We start from the raw sequence: 16956 nt of genomic DNA, 5'->3' as shown, positions 1-16956 counted from the left end.
GCAGTACACTGCGCCCGAAGGCGATATCCTCTTGCCCTCTGACATCCACCTGATAGAATCTGGTGAATGGGTGGACTGATGACCAAGTCGCAGTCTTACAGATCTGAGCCAGGGAGGCCTGGTGATGCACTGCCCAAGAAGCACTGACAGCCCTAGTAGAGTGCGCTTTCACCTGAAAAGGAGGAATCTTCCCCTTTAAGCCATAGGCCTGAGAAATAACTTGTCTGATCCACCTTGAGAGAGTGGACTTTGACGCTGCCTGGCCCTTTCTAGGGCCTTCCGGCAGAATAAATAAACAATCAGTTTTCCTTATCTGAGAAGTTGCTTGAAGATAAACACTGATTGCTCTAACCACATCCAAAGTGTGTAAAGACTCTTCCTCTGTGGACTGAGGGTCCGGAAAAAAGGATGGTAGGATTACATCCTGATTCAAATGGAAACCCGAAACCACCTTAGGTAGAAAGGACCTGTTGGGACGCATAACCACCCGGTCCTTATGGATAATTAAATACGGCTCTTTACTGGAAAGAGCTGCCAACTCTGATACGCTTCTAGCCGTAGATATGGCTACTAAGAAGACCAGCTTTTTAGTCAGGAGAGCTAAAGAAGCCAGATGCAAAGGTTCAAATGGTTGCCCCTGTAAGGCCGAGAGAACCAAATTCAGATCCCATGGGCATACCGGAGGTTTAACTGGCGGTTTTGTCCGCATAGCCCCCTGGATAAAAGCCCGTACCAGGGAATGTGATGCAAGCGGTTTTTGAAAAAATACCGACAGGGCCGAAATCTGCACTTTAATAGTGCTTATGGCCAAATTCATTTCTAGGCCTGACTGGAGAAAGGCCAAGATTCTGTTAATGACATACTTTCTAGGATGCCACTTCCTGAGTTCACACCAGGAAACAAATGTCCTCCAGATTTTGTAATAAATAAGCCTGGAGGCCGGCTTTCTGGCATAGACCAGAGTAGAAAGGACTGGCCCCGAAAGGCCACGGTCTCTCAGAATGTGGGTCTCAGCAGCCAAACCGTCAAATTCAGACTGCGTAAGGCAGGATGGTAGATTGGACCCTGTGAGAGCAGATCTGGCCGGAGAGGGAGGGTCCATGGCCTGCCTACTGCCAACTTCATGATTTCTGCATACCATGGTCGCCTGGGCCAAGCCGAGGCCACCAAAAGGACCGACTTCGTCTCCCTCTTGACCCTTCCCAGGCACCGCGACAGCAGCGGGCTCGGGGGGAAGGCATAGATCAGATTGTACTGATCCCAGGGAACCGTCAGAGCATCTGACCCCTGAGCAAGTGCACCTCTTGTCCTTGACACAAACTTGTCCAGTTTCCTGTTCAACCTGGACGCCAACAGATCTACGTCTGGAGTACCCCACTTGTGACATATTTTCTGAAACACATCGGGGTGCAGAGCCCATTCTCCTGGGCACAACTGCTGGCGGCTGAGAAAAACCGCCTGCCAATTCTCCACTCCTGGGATGAAGACTGCAGAAAGACACGGAACACGCTTTTCTGCCCAGACAAGTATGCGATTCACCTCCTTTTGGGCCACCAGACTTCTGGTACCGCCCTGGTGAATGATGTAAGCCACTGCGGTGGCATTGTCGGACTGAACCCGAACCGGGAAACCTCGCAGTCTGTGAGTGCCATGTAAACTGCCCGAATCTCCAAGATATTTATGGGCAGTAGACTTTCGGTCGCAGACCATTTCCTCTGCGAGTACGTTCCCTCCAATACAGCTCCCCAGCCTGTCAGGCTGGCATCTGTTGTGATAATCTTCCATGAGAGAGGAAGAAAAGTTTTGCCCTTCAGCAAATTCCTGGTTTGTAACCACCAGACAAGACTTTTGCTTGTCCCGGGGGATAGACGCATAGGAAGATCCAGGGATTGGGGCTTCCTGTTCCAAGCCGCAAGGATGCATCCTTGCAGAGGCCTTGAGTGGAACTGGGCAAATGGGACGGCCTCGAAGGAGGCGACCATCTTCCCTAATAGTCTCATGCACAACCGAATGGAGGAAGATCTTCTGCCCAGAATCAGGCGCACCAGATCTCCAATGGCCAAGGCCTTTAGCCTTGGAAGAAACACCCTGCCTTGAGCGGTGTCGATAATCATACCTAGGTATTCCAACCTGGTAGTCGGTTGTAGGGAACGACTTTTCTAGGTTTATAATCCAACCTAGGCGTTCTAGATGTTCTAGCGTTTTGGTGACGCTGCGACTTAGGAACGCTGCAGTTTTCTCCATGAGAAGCAAGTCGTCTAGATAAGCCATGACGGCTATGCCCTGAACTCTTAAGATTGCTAAGAGAGGGTCCAGAATCTTTGTGAAGACTTGAGGGGCTGTAGCAAGCCCGAACGGCAAGGCCATAAATTGAAAATGGCGCCGCTCTACCGCGAACCTTAGAAATTTTTGGTGTGCGGGAAAAATTGGCACATGGAGATATGCATCCTTGATATCTATTGATGCCATGAATTCTCCCCCTTACAGGGAGGAGACCACAGTGCGGATTGACTGCATTCGGAAGGTCTGGATGTGTAAAAACCGGTTTAGGTCTCTCAGATCCAGGATAGGTCTGACACTTCCATTTGGTTTTAGAACGGTGAAGAGATTTGAGTAAAACCCTGAACCCTGATCTTTCGGGCTCACTTCTACTATCACACCCTGGGATAGTAACTGATCTAAGGCCAGGAATAGCGGTTTTTGCTTTACTGGATCCCTGGGGATCCTTGACCTTAGGAAACGGGAAGGTGGAATCTCCTGAAACTCTCGCTTGTAGCCCAGAGATACTGAAGAGATCACCCACCTGTCCTGGATCTCTTCCCGCCAGGCGCCTGCAAACTGCAGGAGCCTTCCCCCCACTCTGCCGAGCGGGGCGCCCCTTCACAAGGAAGATCTTGGGCTTTGCTTGGCAGGCTTTCGCCCCCAAGTCTTTTCTTGCCCCTGGGCTCTGCCTTGAGCCTTTCTAGTAGAGGAGGGCTGAGAAGGCCATTGCCACTGCTTAGAGCTTGATGCTTCGGGAGAGAGAGCATGCCTGAATGACGGACATTGGCTCTTTTTAATTGGAAGGAGAGTAGATTTTACCCCCTGATATTTTGGACGAATTTAACCAATTCCTCTCCAAACAAAACGTTCCCCTTTAAACGGGAACCCAATCAAATGCTTCTTGCATGACAGCTCAGCTGCCCAATTCTTTAGCCATAGGGCCCTTCGCATGTGTACCAACAAGAGGGACAAACGTGATGCTTGTTGGACAGAATCCAAAATCGCATCAATCATAAAGCACAGAATATGAGGCAGTTCTGCATAATTTTCTACTTCCTCACTGGGAAGGATCCCAAGCATCTGCTTAACCTGTTCCTTGAGGAACCGACACAACCCCACGGCTGCGACTGTAGGTTGCACCACAGCGCCAGTCATGGAAAAGGAGGCTTTTAATAAGGTTTCCAGCTTTTTATCAGTTGGATCCTTTAAATACCTGCGCAATATCCAAAGGACAAGTCAGGTTTCATTCACGCAAGAAACAACCGCATCAACAGATGGGACCCCCCACTTCTTGGTGAAACTTTCCTCCAGAGGATAATGCAAAGAAAACCTTTTTAGGAGGAGCAAACAGTTTATTGGGATGTCCCCAATCCTTATACAACAATTCATCCATTAAGGGATGGAATGGAAAGGAATAGGCAGTCTGTGGGGCTTTCCTGACTCCCAGGGAAGAAACAGAGGATGTAGCGACTTCAGCAGCAGGCATTCTGAATGTGGTACGCACCAATTCAGTATAATACTGCACCTGTTTTCTGAGTGCCTGGGAGGAGGGAACTATCTCCTCCTACTCTGATTAATCCGACTGCTCATGATCCCCATCCTAAGATAGGGATCTCTCCTCATTTTCAGAAGATTCATCTGAGAGAGGGATTTCAGCAGAGGGAGGGGATCTACCCCTTTTCATGCTATATTTCAGGGAAGCAGTAATAAAATTCATTATTTTCTCTTCAAAACCCTCCAATGTAGCCCTAAGGGAGTATCTCAGTGACATAAACCAGGGCTGACAAATTAGGAGAGTGTCAGGGAACTCACCATACGTATGCCCGTCCCCGTATAGCGACAGTTTCCCTTCGTTCCAGGCGGCATGCGCGGTGTCCCCGTCAGAGGCGTACGAATTCCAGGACGAACGGACGTATGCTAATCCGAACACGTGGACGTACGCCAATCCGAACACGTGGACGTACACCAATCCGAACACGCGAAGACACCCGCGCAAACTGAACGGATGTACGTATTCACGCACGGACGGCCACTTCCACCAATCCTGGCTCACTCCCCTCTATATAAACAGGATCCTGGCCTGACATCAGTGCTGGATCGTCTTCAGCTACTCCTATAGACCTGATCGTTGCTCCTGTGACCTTGCTCCTGTGACCTTGCTCCTGTGACCTTGCTCCTGTAACCTTGCTCCCGTGATCCTTGTTCCTGTGACCCGTTCCTGACACCCGCTCTTTGGATACCCTGTGCTACTATCTCCTGGACTACCTTTGACCCCGGCTTGGACTTCGACTTTGGCTTGTCTCCTGAATCTGTACCTCGTTTGCTTGCACGTTGCCAGACCCTTGCTTGTTCCTGATTACGCACCTGCCTCCTGTTATTGTACCGCATTGCCTGCCAGTTGCCGACCTTGCCTGTTACAGACACGCAGTGCTTCCTGCACACCTGCTGATCTTCCGGTGCCTACCTACAACATCTCTTCTACCGTGAGGACCCAGCATCTCCAAGGTCTGCTACCTCCACCTTCAGGCACCTGCACCCTTTCGTGTCCTCACGCGCCCTGTCCCCATCCTCAGGGGCGTGGAGACCGGAACCGTGCGAGAGGCCACCCTCAGCAGTCTGACTCCACTGTAAGGTACGTGACAGTACGATCCAGCCAGAAACATGGAGTCAGACAGGGGGGCCTCACCTTTGGAAGCTCTGTGCCAACAAATCTCTGCCCTTACCCAAGCAGTTCAAGGCCTGCAGGATGGTTACCATCAACTCGAGCAGAGGGTGGAGACATTAACTCCAAACACTACTGCCTCCCAAGGGGCTACAGCATCTCGGTCCGCCAGTCCGGCAACCCCAGCATCCATGCCTGCAATAGTGGTGCCATCCCCTGAGCCTCGAGTTCCTACTCCAGAGCGATTTTCCGGAGATCGCAGCAAATTCCGTGCTTTTCGTAATGCATGCCAACTATACTTCCTGCTACAGCCTCGCACCTTCTCCTTGGAAAGCACAAAAGTAGGGTTCATCTTCTCCTTGCTTCTGGGGGAACCTCAGACCTGGGCCCATCGCCTCTTGGAACAGGCCAGCCCTTTACTTGATACCATGGACTCTTTTCTGGATGAGATGGCTAAATTATACGACGATCCTCAGCGTGCCACAACTGCTGAGGCCAGTCTCCATGCCCTGCGTCAGGGTCGCAGACCTGTAGAGGATTATGTGACGGACTTTAGGCGGTGGAGTTTTGACACTCAATGGAACGACGCCGCCCTACGTTACCAATTCCGCATCGGATTGTCTGAATCATTAAAAGACGAGTTGGCCCGTATCGAAGTTCCCAGTTCCTTGGAAGACCTCATACAGGTATCGATCCAAATTGATCGCCGTCTTAGGGAACGGAGGTCTGAAAGAGTTGGCCAGTTTCGCCCCACTTGGATGTTACCCAAGGCTCCGAATTATCCTCCTGCTTCCACACCTGCTCCCATTTCCGAAGCTCCAGAGCCAATGCAATTAGGGCTACTTCGCTCACCATTGTCTCCTGAAGAGAAGCTACGCCGGCGCCAGAATAACCTTTGCCTTTACTGCGGGGAAACTGGTCACTATGCGAATGCATGTCCAAATAAGATTCGTAAGTTCAAAGACTCACCTCTTGTATCCAATGCATTACCTCTGACAAAATCAATTCATATAGCTGTTCCCTTTTCCTTACAGCTTCCAGGAGGAACACTCCAGGTCCAGGCTATAATTGATTCGGGCGCCTGTAGTTGCTTCATTGACCATACTCTCATTCTACAACACAACATTCCATTGGTGCCCAAGCAACACCAACTTTCTATAAGGTTAGCAGATGGATCCAACATCAGATCAGGTCCTATTACCCATGAGACTCAGCCACTACTTGCCAACATTCTATCCGATCACCAAGAATTAATCTGCCTGGATGTCATTTCTTCACCACTCTTCCCAATTATTTTAGGAATGCCATGGCTACAAGCCCATAATCCCCAAATAAACTGGATAACCGGTGAGGTCGTGTTTCGATCCACTTACTGCCTCCAAAATTGTGTCAGGACCTCAAACCACCTGGTTCCGGTCATTGCCTGTTCGGGTTCTACATCTGAGCTCCAGAGGTTGGTCCCAGTCACATACCACAGATTCCTGGACGTGTTTGACAAAAGAAAGGCAGACACACTCCCTCCTCATCGGTTCTACGATTGCCCAATCGAGTTACTACCTGGAGCCGAAATTCCATTCGGGAGGATATTCCCTCTATCGGAACCTGAACTCATGGTCCTCAAAGAATACATCAATGAGAACCTCAAGAAAGGATTTATTCGACATTCCTCTTCCCCAGCCGGTGCTGGAATATTTTTCGTTGAAAAGAAAGATCATTCGCTCCGCCCATGTGTGGATTACAGGGATTTAAATAAAGTGACGATTAAAAATCGCTACCCCCTTCCATTGATTCCAGAATTATTCCAGAGACTTCGATCAGCCAAAGTATTTACGAAACTGGATTTACGAGGGGCCTATAATCTAATCAGAATCCGTAAGGGGGACGAATGGAAAACGGCCTTTCGGACACGTTTTGGCCACTTTGAGTACCTGGTCATGCCATTCGGACTCTGCAACGCACCAGCTACTTTTCAACATTTTGTTAATGACATTTTCAGGGACTTTTTAGATCTGTTTGTAATTGTTTATTTAGATGACATTTTGGTATTCTCAGACTCTCTAGAAACCCATCGTGACCATGTGAAACAAGTTCTCCTGAGGTTAAGACAACATGGGCTCTACGCCAAGGCTGAGAAGTGCGAATTCGAGCGACGGACCATTCACTTTCTGGGTCTGGTAATATCAACGGAGGGAATAGAGATGGATCCTCAAAAGGTTTCAGCCATTTTATCCTGGCCACCTCCAACTGATAAGAAAGGGGTACAGCGCTTCATTGGATTCTCTAATTTTTATAGAAAGTTCATTAAAAACTTTTCCAGTGTTATAGCTCCCATCACGCAACTCACCAGCAAACAAAACCGCTTCCGATGGTCCATCGAGGCCCAAGCTGCGTTCGACAAACTAAAAGGGCTATTCACGTCGGCCCCAATACTCAAACACCCTGATCCTGCTCTACCTTACACTCTGGAAGTGGACGCTTCAGAGAACGCTGTAGGCGCCATTCTGTCCCAACGCCAAGGACCTAAATCATTAATGCATCCTGTAGCATTCTTTTCCAAAAAACTAAATACGTCAGAAAAGAACTACGACGTGGGAGATCGGGAGCTCCTGGCAATCAAACTGGCTTTAGAAGAATGGCGGTACCTACTTGAGGGGGCAACACATCCAGTATTAATTTTTACAGATCATAAAAATTTGTAATATCTCAGAACAGCTAAGCGTCTCAGGCCCCGGCAGGCAAGATGGGCTCTCTTCTTCTCCCGTTTTAATTTTCACATAACCTACAGACCAGGATCCAAGAACAGTAAACCCGACGCATTATCCCGTATGTTTGCTGAAACCGAAGCCTCATCCCCTCCAGACACCATTTTGCAAGCCGGAAACTTTCTATTAACACAAACCAGTTTTCTGTCACAGGTTCGGCAGTCGTCTCAAGGTGCATCAGTCCCTCCAGATATTAACCTCCAAGAAAAAGATGGTCTTCTCTGGCGAGGAAGTAAACTATTCATTCCTCAAAATCTTCGCACTTCCGTTCTACAGGCTTGTCATGACTATCCCCTGGCGGGTCACTTTGGGGGTCACAAGACGATAAGTTTAGTTCAAAGACATTTCTGGTGGCCAAACCTTGCGAAAGATTGCAGGAACTATGTTAGCTCTTGTTCAACCTGCCTCCGGAATAAAAACAGCAAGAATAAAGCTTGGGGATTGTTGAGGCCATTACCTATCCCTGAAAAACCATCGGATAAGATCACAATGGACTTTATTGTTGAGCTTCCCCCCTCTGAAGGATTCTCCTCTATCTTCGTGGTGGTGGATCGCTTTTCCAAAATGGCACATTTCATCCCCATGAAGGGAACTCCATCTGCAACCGAGACAGCCAGAGTATTCATTAAAGAAATTGTCAGACTCCATGGAATTCCCGGTGATATTGTCTCTGATCGTGGAGTCCAATTCACGTCAAAATTTTGGAAATCATTATGTGAAGCTCTGGGTATCAAGTTAAATTTCTCTTCAGCCTACCATCCCCAAACAAACGGGCAGACTGAACGCACTAATCAAACGTTAGAACAATATTTACGTTGTTTCACTTCTTTTTCTCAGGAGGATTGGGCTTCGTTACTACCCTTGGCAGAATTTGCATTTAACAACTCTACTCATTCCGCCACAAACCAGTCACCATTTTACTCCAACTATGGGTTCCATCCCTCCTTCCTGCCAACATCCTTACCGGATTCTCCTGTACCAGCCGTCCAGGATAGGCTGAATTTCTTTGTTATCAACAATCAGGCACTTAAAGAAACCCTCTCTAAGGCTCAGGAGGACGATAAAAAATTTTTTGACAGGAAGAGAAGGGGGGAATTGGATTTAAAAATCGGTGATCGTGTGTGGCTGTCAACTGCAAACCTAAAACTGGCGTGTCCCTCTAAAAAATTGGGACCCAGATATTTGGGACCTTTTCCAATTAAGAAGAAAATTAATTCAGTAGCCTATGAACTTGAACTCCCCGGCTCATTTAAAATCCATCCTGTATTTCACACTTCTCTACTTAAGCCTGATGTACCTAATTCCTTTCCAGGTCGGGAGTTAAGCCCTCCAGAAGCTATATTGGTAGACGGGGAGGAGGAGTTTGAAATCGAAGCCATTCTGGATTACAGGAAGCGTCAAGGACAAAACCAATACTTGATTAAGTGGAAAGGCTTTGGCCCTGAAGAAAATTCCTGGGAACCCGAAGCAAATCTTCATGCCCAGAGGCTTATACGGGCTTTTCATCGCTCTCAAAGGTCGGTTCTAAGGGGCACCCGGAGGCTGCCCTTAAGGGGGGGGCACTGTGAGGGAACTCACCATACGTATGCCCGTCCCCGTATAGCGACAGTTTCCCTTCGTTCCAGGCGGCATGCGCGGTGTCCCCGTCAGAGGCGTACGAATTCCAGGACGAACGGACGTATGCTAATCCGAACACGTGGACGTACGCCAATCCGAACACGTGGACGTACACCAATCCGAACACGCGAAGACACCCGCGCAAACTGAACGGATGTACGTATTCACGCACGGACGGCCACTTCCACCAATCCTGGCTCACTCCCCTCTATATAAACAGGATCCTGGCCTGACATCAGTGCTGGATCGTCTTCAGCTACTCCTGTAGACCTGATCGTTGCTCCTGTGACCTTGCTCCTGTGACCTTGCTCCTGTGACCTTGCTCCTGTAACCTTGCTCCCGTGATCCTTGTTCCTGTGACCCGTTCCTGACACCCGCTCTTTGGATACCCTGTGCTACTATCTCCTGGACTACCTTTGACCCCGGCTTGGACTTCGACTTTGGCTTGTCTCCTGAATCTGTACCTCGTTTGCTTGCACGTTGCCAGACCCTTGCTTGTTCCTGATTACGCACCTGCCTCCTGTTATTGTACCGCATTGCCTGCCAGTTGCCGACCTTGCCTGTTACAGACACGCAGTGCTTCCTGCACACCTGCTGATCTTCCGGTGCCTACCTACAACATCTCTTCTACCGTGAGGACCCAGCATCTCCAAGGTCTGCTACCTCCACCTTCAGGCACCTGCACCCTTTCGTGTCCTCACGCGCCCTGACCCCATCCTCAGGGGCGTGGAGACCGGAACCGTGCGAGAGGCCACCCTCAGCAGTCTGACTCCACTGTAAGGTACGTGACAGAGAGGCTGCAAATCTGACAGGTGCACTGACTCGTCTTGAGAGGCTGGCTCCAGTCTTGCGGGGGGGGGTGGTAATTTACAGGCACTTTGGAACCCCTGGACCTAGGCGGTGACTTACCAGTGCCCTTATTACCTCCCCCTGGGACCCTCTTACGAGGAGACATAGTACTAGGCTACAAAGCAGAGGTACTAGTACAAGTGCGATCACTGTTGCGCTTAAAGTCTCACAATAATATATATATGCTTAAATTGCACAACCTGATGCTGAGTAGGTGTCTTAAGGTTTGCCTGGATCCAATCCCCACGGATGCTTACTGCCCACAGCTCCTGTGTCTCCAATTACAGTCCCCTGACGCTCTGGGCTTTTAAAACTGCCGCCTGGCGCCTGCGCAGTACAGCGCCGTGCACACTGACGTGCACGGCTCACAACCACACCCCCCCTCCTCCATTAGGCCGGGAGCGCGCCCACGCGCGTGCACGAGGACCGCGGAATCCGGGGGGGGGGAGGAGAACCCAAAATGGAGCAGCGTGTGACCCCTGAACTGCGTGGGACCCCTGTTTACCTTCTTTGTGGCAGGGACTGCAATGGAGACGTGAGTTAGCTGGAGAAACAGGCTTTCACTTGAGCGTGTGTATTGAAAGGCATGTAAGTCTGCATCAGGCTGCTCTTACTCCCTCTAGTGGTGGAAACCAGGTAAGACATACAACTACTCACAATGAAGAAATCCATTCATATATTAAATATACAGGATGACTTCCCTTACCTGTCCCCGCCGCAGGAATTGCTGAACCAGACAAATTCCAGCCTTCACCCATCACGGTGGGTATTGTTAGCCAACCTTCAGGCATATCTGGGGCTCTTACTCAGAAGAACCTCCCACCTGGGCCATGTAAAAAGCTCTGCCAGAAACTTTCGTGCGCCCTGTATAAACAGTACACCAAGTCTGGTTTTCCCAGAGCCCAGTCTTCCAATGTAGAGGACTTACAGGCAAAACCTCGCTTCTTCGGCAGACGAGGCCTGGGTACCATACCATCTTGGGAGTCAAATATCGGCCCGAGGTATGGATCCGGTTTGTTGTAGCCCTTCGGCCCTCGCAGGGACCTGCATAGAGCTAAAGTTTTACGTGACCATCACCTAGACACTGGCGAAAAAACTGAGGTGCCTCCCAAATGGGAGGGGTTATATAGGGGAGGAATTCTCCTTAATTAGGGTCAACCAGTGTCCAATCACCAGAGGTGCCTATATAACCCACTATGTAATGAAGCTCCTGTGTCCCGTGATGTATGATCAAGAAAAAAAGTTAACAAGAAAATATAATATACCTTCCAATCTATTTACTAATCCTAGCAGCATAAAGATTAAAATATTTAAAGTTCATTGACAGAGTTTTAATGCAATAAAGTTTTCAAGAACTGCAGTGCCTGTTTACAAGATAAGTTGGTGTTTCAAGCATGGAGCATTGTTTTTTTTTTTTTACATACAGTATATATGGTGTCTGCAATTGTCACCTCTAATATTTAGCAGTGCTCATTGTCTAAAGGGATGGGAAATATCACACATTTAAGTTTTTGTGTTTCACTTGTGATTTAACAGAAGAAGCACAAGACACTAGATTGGCTCTGGGGGCCATTTCTGAGAAGCCTACAATCTTTTAAAAGAATCAAAGAGGGGAGTATCCATTTGTTTTGCCATTTTCTTTGGCACCCCCTTATGTTTCATTTTGGTAGTGGACTGTACATACTTCTTAGATCATAGTACTTTCTCAACTAATTTGGGGGTGAAAAAGAACTGTAAGGTATGAAACTGAAATGTGTTCCATCATTTGAAAAGCACACACACTGAATTATCAACCCTCCATTATTCCTTCCCTCTGCTATATACACGCCTAGTCTTTTGCCATTCCTTTCTGCTCACAACTTTTTCCCATTTAAAAGAATCATTCCAAAGGCAGCATTCTTTCCAGACTGATCTCTGAAAAAACAACACACTTTTGTTACCCCAACACTTCATATTTCTGATATGTGCCTGCTGTACCATGTACTTGTATGAGAAAGTATCCTGTTCTCTTTATATTGCTTCCTTTGTGTGAAATCCCTGGTGTTCCTGCTAGTTCCTCTGCTCTCCTATTAAAAACTGACTACACCAAGCAGGAGAGCACAGCGTGGTCAGTTCTCTAACTATGCTTGGAACTCAATGTACTCACCTCCAATGTATAGACTTGTCCTGACACTCCCCCACTGACAACAGAGGGAATGTAATCATTTATAAAAAAGAGAAAAAGGGTATTTGTTATTTTGTTTTATATCTATACAAAAATGTTTTGCCTTTTTTTCTATTTTAAACTGAATGGGTTGTTTTACAAGGTGACCATTTACAATCACTTTAACAATATCATATTTAAAAGAAAAAAATAGCATATAATGTTAAAGTGAACAAATAATCTGTAAATAAAGCAGTCTGAAATCAGCGATTGTTCTTAGTGCAGACCCTTTAAACACGGCTCCACAGTGTTCTTTTTAGTGATGCTGATATCCACCACCAAATGGTAAGCAAACTCACTAGATAGGTGAGACCTTTAGTTACAGAAGGTCAGCAGTGATCCAAATTATAACTTGGCAGCTATCAACTTGATGCTCTCAATAATCTGTTTTCCAAAAAATTTTTGTGATCCACGTCAATAAATACAATACACTTCTTTACCTTCTTTCTTTAAAATGGGGGATAATTTTGGGGCCTCACTGCATCAAGCTGAATGAAAGCACAGCTTACATGAAATAAAGTTTTAGAAGCTTACATTACACAATGGCAAGTGAATTCTTTATCTTGGCTCAGGCTTTTTCAGCTATGCATTATAAAGGAAGGCCAATGGACAAACAAGGGGATTAAATATAACATTTTTCCCATTGGTCCTGCAATTAAAGGCATGGGAATGCTGTAAAAGATAGTTTAACCACTTGCCGACCAGCGCACGACGATGTACGTCGACAGAATGGCACGGGCAGGCAAACAAGTACATGTACGTCCCTTTAAGTTTGCCGCCCTGCCATCGGGAGCGCGCCGCCGGCGGCGCGCTCCCGCGCTGGTCGGGACCCCCGTGAGTCCGGCCGCGGGACCCGCGGACTCGAACGCCGCGGGCATCCCCGCGATCGTCTCACGGAGAGGCCGAATGGAGAAGTGCCGTTGTAAACAACATTTCTCCATTCTGCCTAGCAACTAGTGACGCTGATCTCTGCTCCATGTGATTGGAGCAGAGATCAGTGTTCACTAAATGAAAGCCCAACCCCCCCACAGTTAGTAACACGCCCCTAGGAACACTTAACCCCTACACTGCCACCCACTTGTTAACCCCTTCACTGCCAGTGTCATTTACATAGGAATCACTGCATTTATATAGCAGTGATTACTGTATAAATGACAATGGTCCCAAAAATGTGTCAAAAATGTCCGATGGGTCCCCCACAATGTCGCAGTCACAATAAAAATCGCTGATCGCCGCCATTACTAGTAAAAAAAAAATAATAAAAAATTATTAATAAAAATGCTATAAAACTATCCCTATTTTGTAAACGCTATAACTTTTGCGCAAACCAATCAATAATTGCTTATTGCGATTTTTTTTACCAAAAATATGTAGAAGAATACGTATCGGCCTAAACTGAGGGAAAAAAATGTTTTTTTATATATTTTTGGGGGATATTTATTATAACAAAAAGTAAAAAATAATGCGTTTTTTTCAAAATTGTCGCTCTATTTTTGTTTATAAAGCAAAAAATAAAAACCGCAGGGGTGATCAAATACCACCAAAAGAAAGCTCTATTTGTGGGAAAAAAAGGACGTCAATTTTGTTTGGGAGCCACGTCGCACGACCGTGCAATTGTCAGTTAAATCGACGCAGTGCCGAATCGCAAAAAGTGATCTGGTCTTTGACCAGCAAATTGGTCCGGTCTGAAAGTGGTTAAAATACATGAATTGTAGTAAAATTGAAATGTGCTAGTATTAAGTGGCAATATTACAGATAAATAGTGCGCTGGTGTTACTCTGTAAGAAAATGTAGCATTTTCCATTCAGGGATGCAATCCATTCTTACTGAAATATATTGATTTCACTTTTCAAGATAACCTCTCTTTAACCTGTTGCCTCAAGCAGTAAGGTTCCAGCAAACTAGCAGTAAGCCTGGTAATCCCCTTAGTGCCATCAAGTCAAGCTAAGTCTTGAAGACATATGTTAACTTGGCACATAGGCTGCAAGGAGATTTAGTAGAAAACTTCTTCTAGCAAAGTAACTTTTCTCCTTTCTTTGACTTACCTGAGTAATGATTGTTTAAATCTTGAGAGGCTTTTAAAGAAGTAGACATTTCTGCAATAAAATGGGTGAAAAGAAAATCATTGTAATGGACTCATAATTTACGTATTGATTTACAGTGATAATGCTCTAGTGCTGTCCTCAGCAGCAAATGAATAAGTAACATTTTCAAAACAGAGACAAAGCATTAAAATCTGCTTTTCCATGTCAATTTTGTCATCTCTAATATTCCATTATCTCAGTAGCAATGGCAACAGAATTACGCTTTTGCATCCATTGTGTCCCTTCACATTCCCTGTAATGTAATGGTGTCAGAGCAGTTTTTGCAATTAGCAATAATAGATAATAAAATTATTTAACATGGGGACATTGTATGCACCTCCCAGTTTTTTGAAATGACTTGAGGCTATCCAATGATAAACATTTTCATTTATAGCATATTACTACTTTGAATAAGATGTAATTTTATTTAGAAGTGGATAAAACAGAAAAGGAAAAGTGGACATAGATAAGAATAATTGATTTGCAAAAAAACATGGATATAAAGACACAGCTGAAAAGAATGTTAGTGGTAAAATACCTCCTAGCTCCCAAATGTACCTCCTTTAGAATAAAGCCTCTCTATTTATATAAATATTTGTGTACTGTTGCTTTGTGAATGTAGCAAGATCCCAGGCCTCCTTTAGTTTAATGAAAACCTCCAGAGCCAAAAGCTCCTGACATCCTTCCATATAGAATGGGATGTAAGGCATAGTGGGTGTAATGCAAGATAGATTCATGGGCGCCAGACACTTCTTGAATGCAAAGAGATGTTATTTCTCTTGAACAGAACTTTGGGAGAGAGGGTTAGGGCCAGGACACCCTTAGGTAGTTGCAATGTTAATTAGCTGACTCTGACACTTCTACAGGCCATGCAGGGAAAGGCATCCAGCAAGATACTACATCTGCATCAGTCTCAGAACAGTTCCTAACACAAGTCAAGTTGTAACAAACTCCTTTACTTTCTCTACAGTTACTTCTTGCAGGTTCTCAACCCACTGAGCTCCCAGTCTCTCTCACTAGACTTGCTGATTCACTGCCACTGAATCCCTTGAGCTCTTCCAATCTTCACTTAAGCATCTACCCCGTTTCTCTGCTGGGTCCCTAGCTTGGCACTCCAGATACTTCTCAAGCTTCACCCCACTGGCCTGCTCGGTCCCTGGCTTGACACACAAGGCTGCTCTACAAGCATCACCTCTGCTGGCTGGGTCCCTGGCTTGGCACCTGCTGAAGTTTCCCAATTCTTCACTGTCCTCAGTTGGTGAGAATACTGCTCCGGTACTTGCTTCAGCTACTCATTGTGGTCCCTGGTAATAAGGTGGTTGGTCCCTAAATGGCAACAGCCTCCCCTCAACCACGACAGGTTCTCCGACTGGCAGAACCATTACTTCTGCTTGGACTGCAAGCCGCAATTCCAACCCTGTGCTGCTTTCTTGCTTTTGGATAGGCCCTCAGACAGCCCAGCAGCCAGATGTACCTGGGATAGGCCCAAACTAGCAGCCTGGGCAATACAACACACGTCCACCCAGACAGCAGTCCAGATGGCACAGAACCCAGATCCCCTGACTCCACTCAAATATATAGGTTTTTCCCAGCAGGCCAAGGGATTTAAGAAAACACCTGCCCATTGGCTAGCGGCAGAAGAGAGAAGTGCAGCAATTCCAACTACACCTGGCAGGTAAATTTAGGAGCAGCCCTGCCTAATTATCAGGGTGCTACATAAATATATACACTGGTGTAATTATAGTAAGTCCATGCCACAACTATAGGGCCTAACAGCTCAGACACATACATGCTTCAAAATCCTCCTGAGCAAGGCAACATAATAATTTATCCTAGCAGCAATAGTCTTTGATAAATTAGGAAGAAATACTTCAAGCATATGTTTCAGAAAAATATTAAAACAAATTGTACATCACCAGCATTCTGTTCTTCACATTCTGGCACATTCTTAGGGCACAGAAGCAATAATCATATAATCCAATCAGATTTTAATTTCCATTCTTTAATTTGAACCAAAAGCATAAGGCCTTTAATCAAATTGGTTGCCATGGAAAACAACTTTGTAATACTTCATAGCTCTCAACTATTTCTGATTTCCTGATCGAGGGACTGTCCCTGATTTGGAACAAAGTCCCTCTGTCCTTCTTTCCTCCTCATTTGTCCCTAATTTTAGTCTCATCTATATAGTTGTATATATAATTCACGTTTTAACTTTCAAAAGTGCTTTACAGTGCTAAACCTTTTAAATTTTGAAATCGCTACATTTGTAAATTTTAAAACCAGTATAAAGGAATAGTAATGGTAAAAAAAAAACCAAAAAACACTTGTGGGTTTAACTAATCATTTTTGTTGTATAATTCTCCTTTAAGGGGGTGTGTGGCCTATGCATTTTAATAATAGGTGTCCCTCATTTCCATCTCAAAATGTTGGGACTATTTTCCTCCAGTTTCTTAAAGTGTTTGTTACCCTAAAAAAAGAACATGGATCCGGTTCCCTTAAAGCATGTTATACAGCACA

General features: G+C 46.2%; 1 protein-coding gene across 5 annotated transcripts in view; it reads right to left on the bottom strand.

The window, feature by feature from the left end:
• The window catches only part of TRPM6 (transient receptor potential cation channel subfamily M member 6), a 332641-nt gene that overhangs the window by 92762 nt on the left and 222923 nt on the right, over nucleotides 1-16956 (bottom strand). For all 5 annotated transcript variants that reach the window (XR_013272142.1, XM_077474929.1, XM_077474927.1 and 2 more), the window contains exon 32: nucleotides 14401-14451. Coding sequence is in view for 4 of the 5 variants with exons in the window: in XM_077474929.1 (XP_077331055.1) it covers nucleotides 14401-14451 (51 nt within the window). In the remaining variant the exon portion in view is untranslated. The remainder of the gene's footprint in view (nucleotides 1-14400; nucleotides 14452-16956) is intronic.

The sequence above is a fragment of the Lithobates pipiens genome, unplaced genomic scaffold (genome assembly GCF_037356315.1).
Source record: "Lithobates pipiens isolate NorthernLeopardFrog02 unplaced genomic scaffold, aLitPip1_a1.2 Scaffold_13, whole genome shotgun sequence".
Lineage (NCBI taxonomy): Eukaryota > Metazoa > Chordata > Amphibia > Anura > Ranidae > Lithobates > Lithobates pipiens.
The sequence above is the reverse complement of the archived record's forward strand: the minus strand, read 5'-3'. Positions and strand labels throughout refer to the sequence as shown.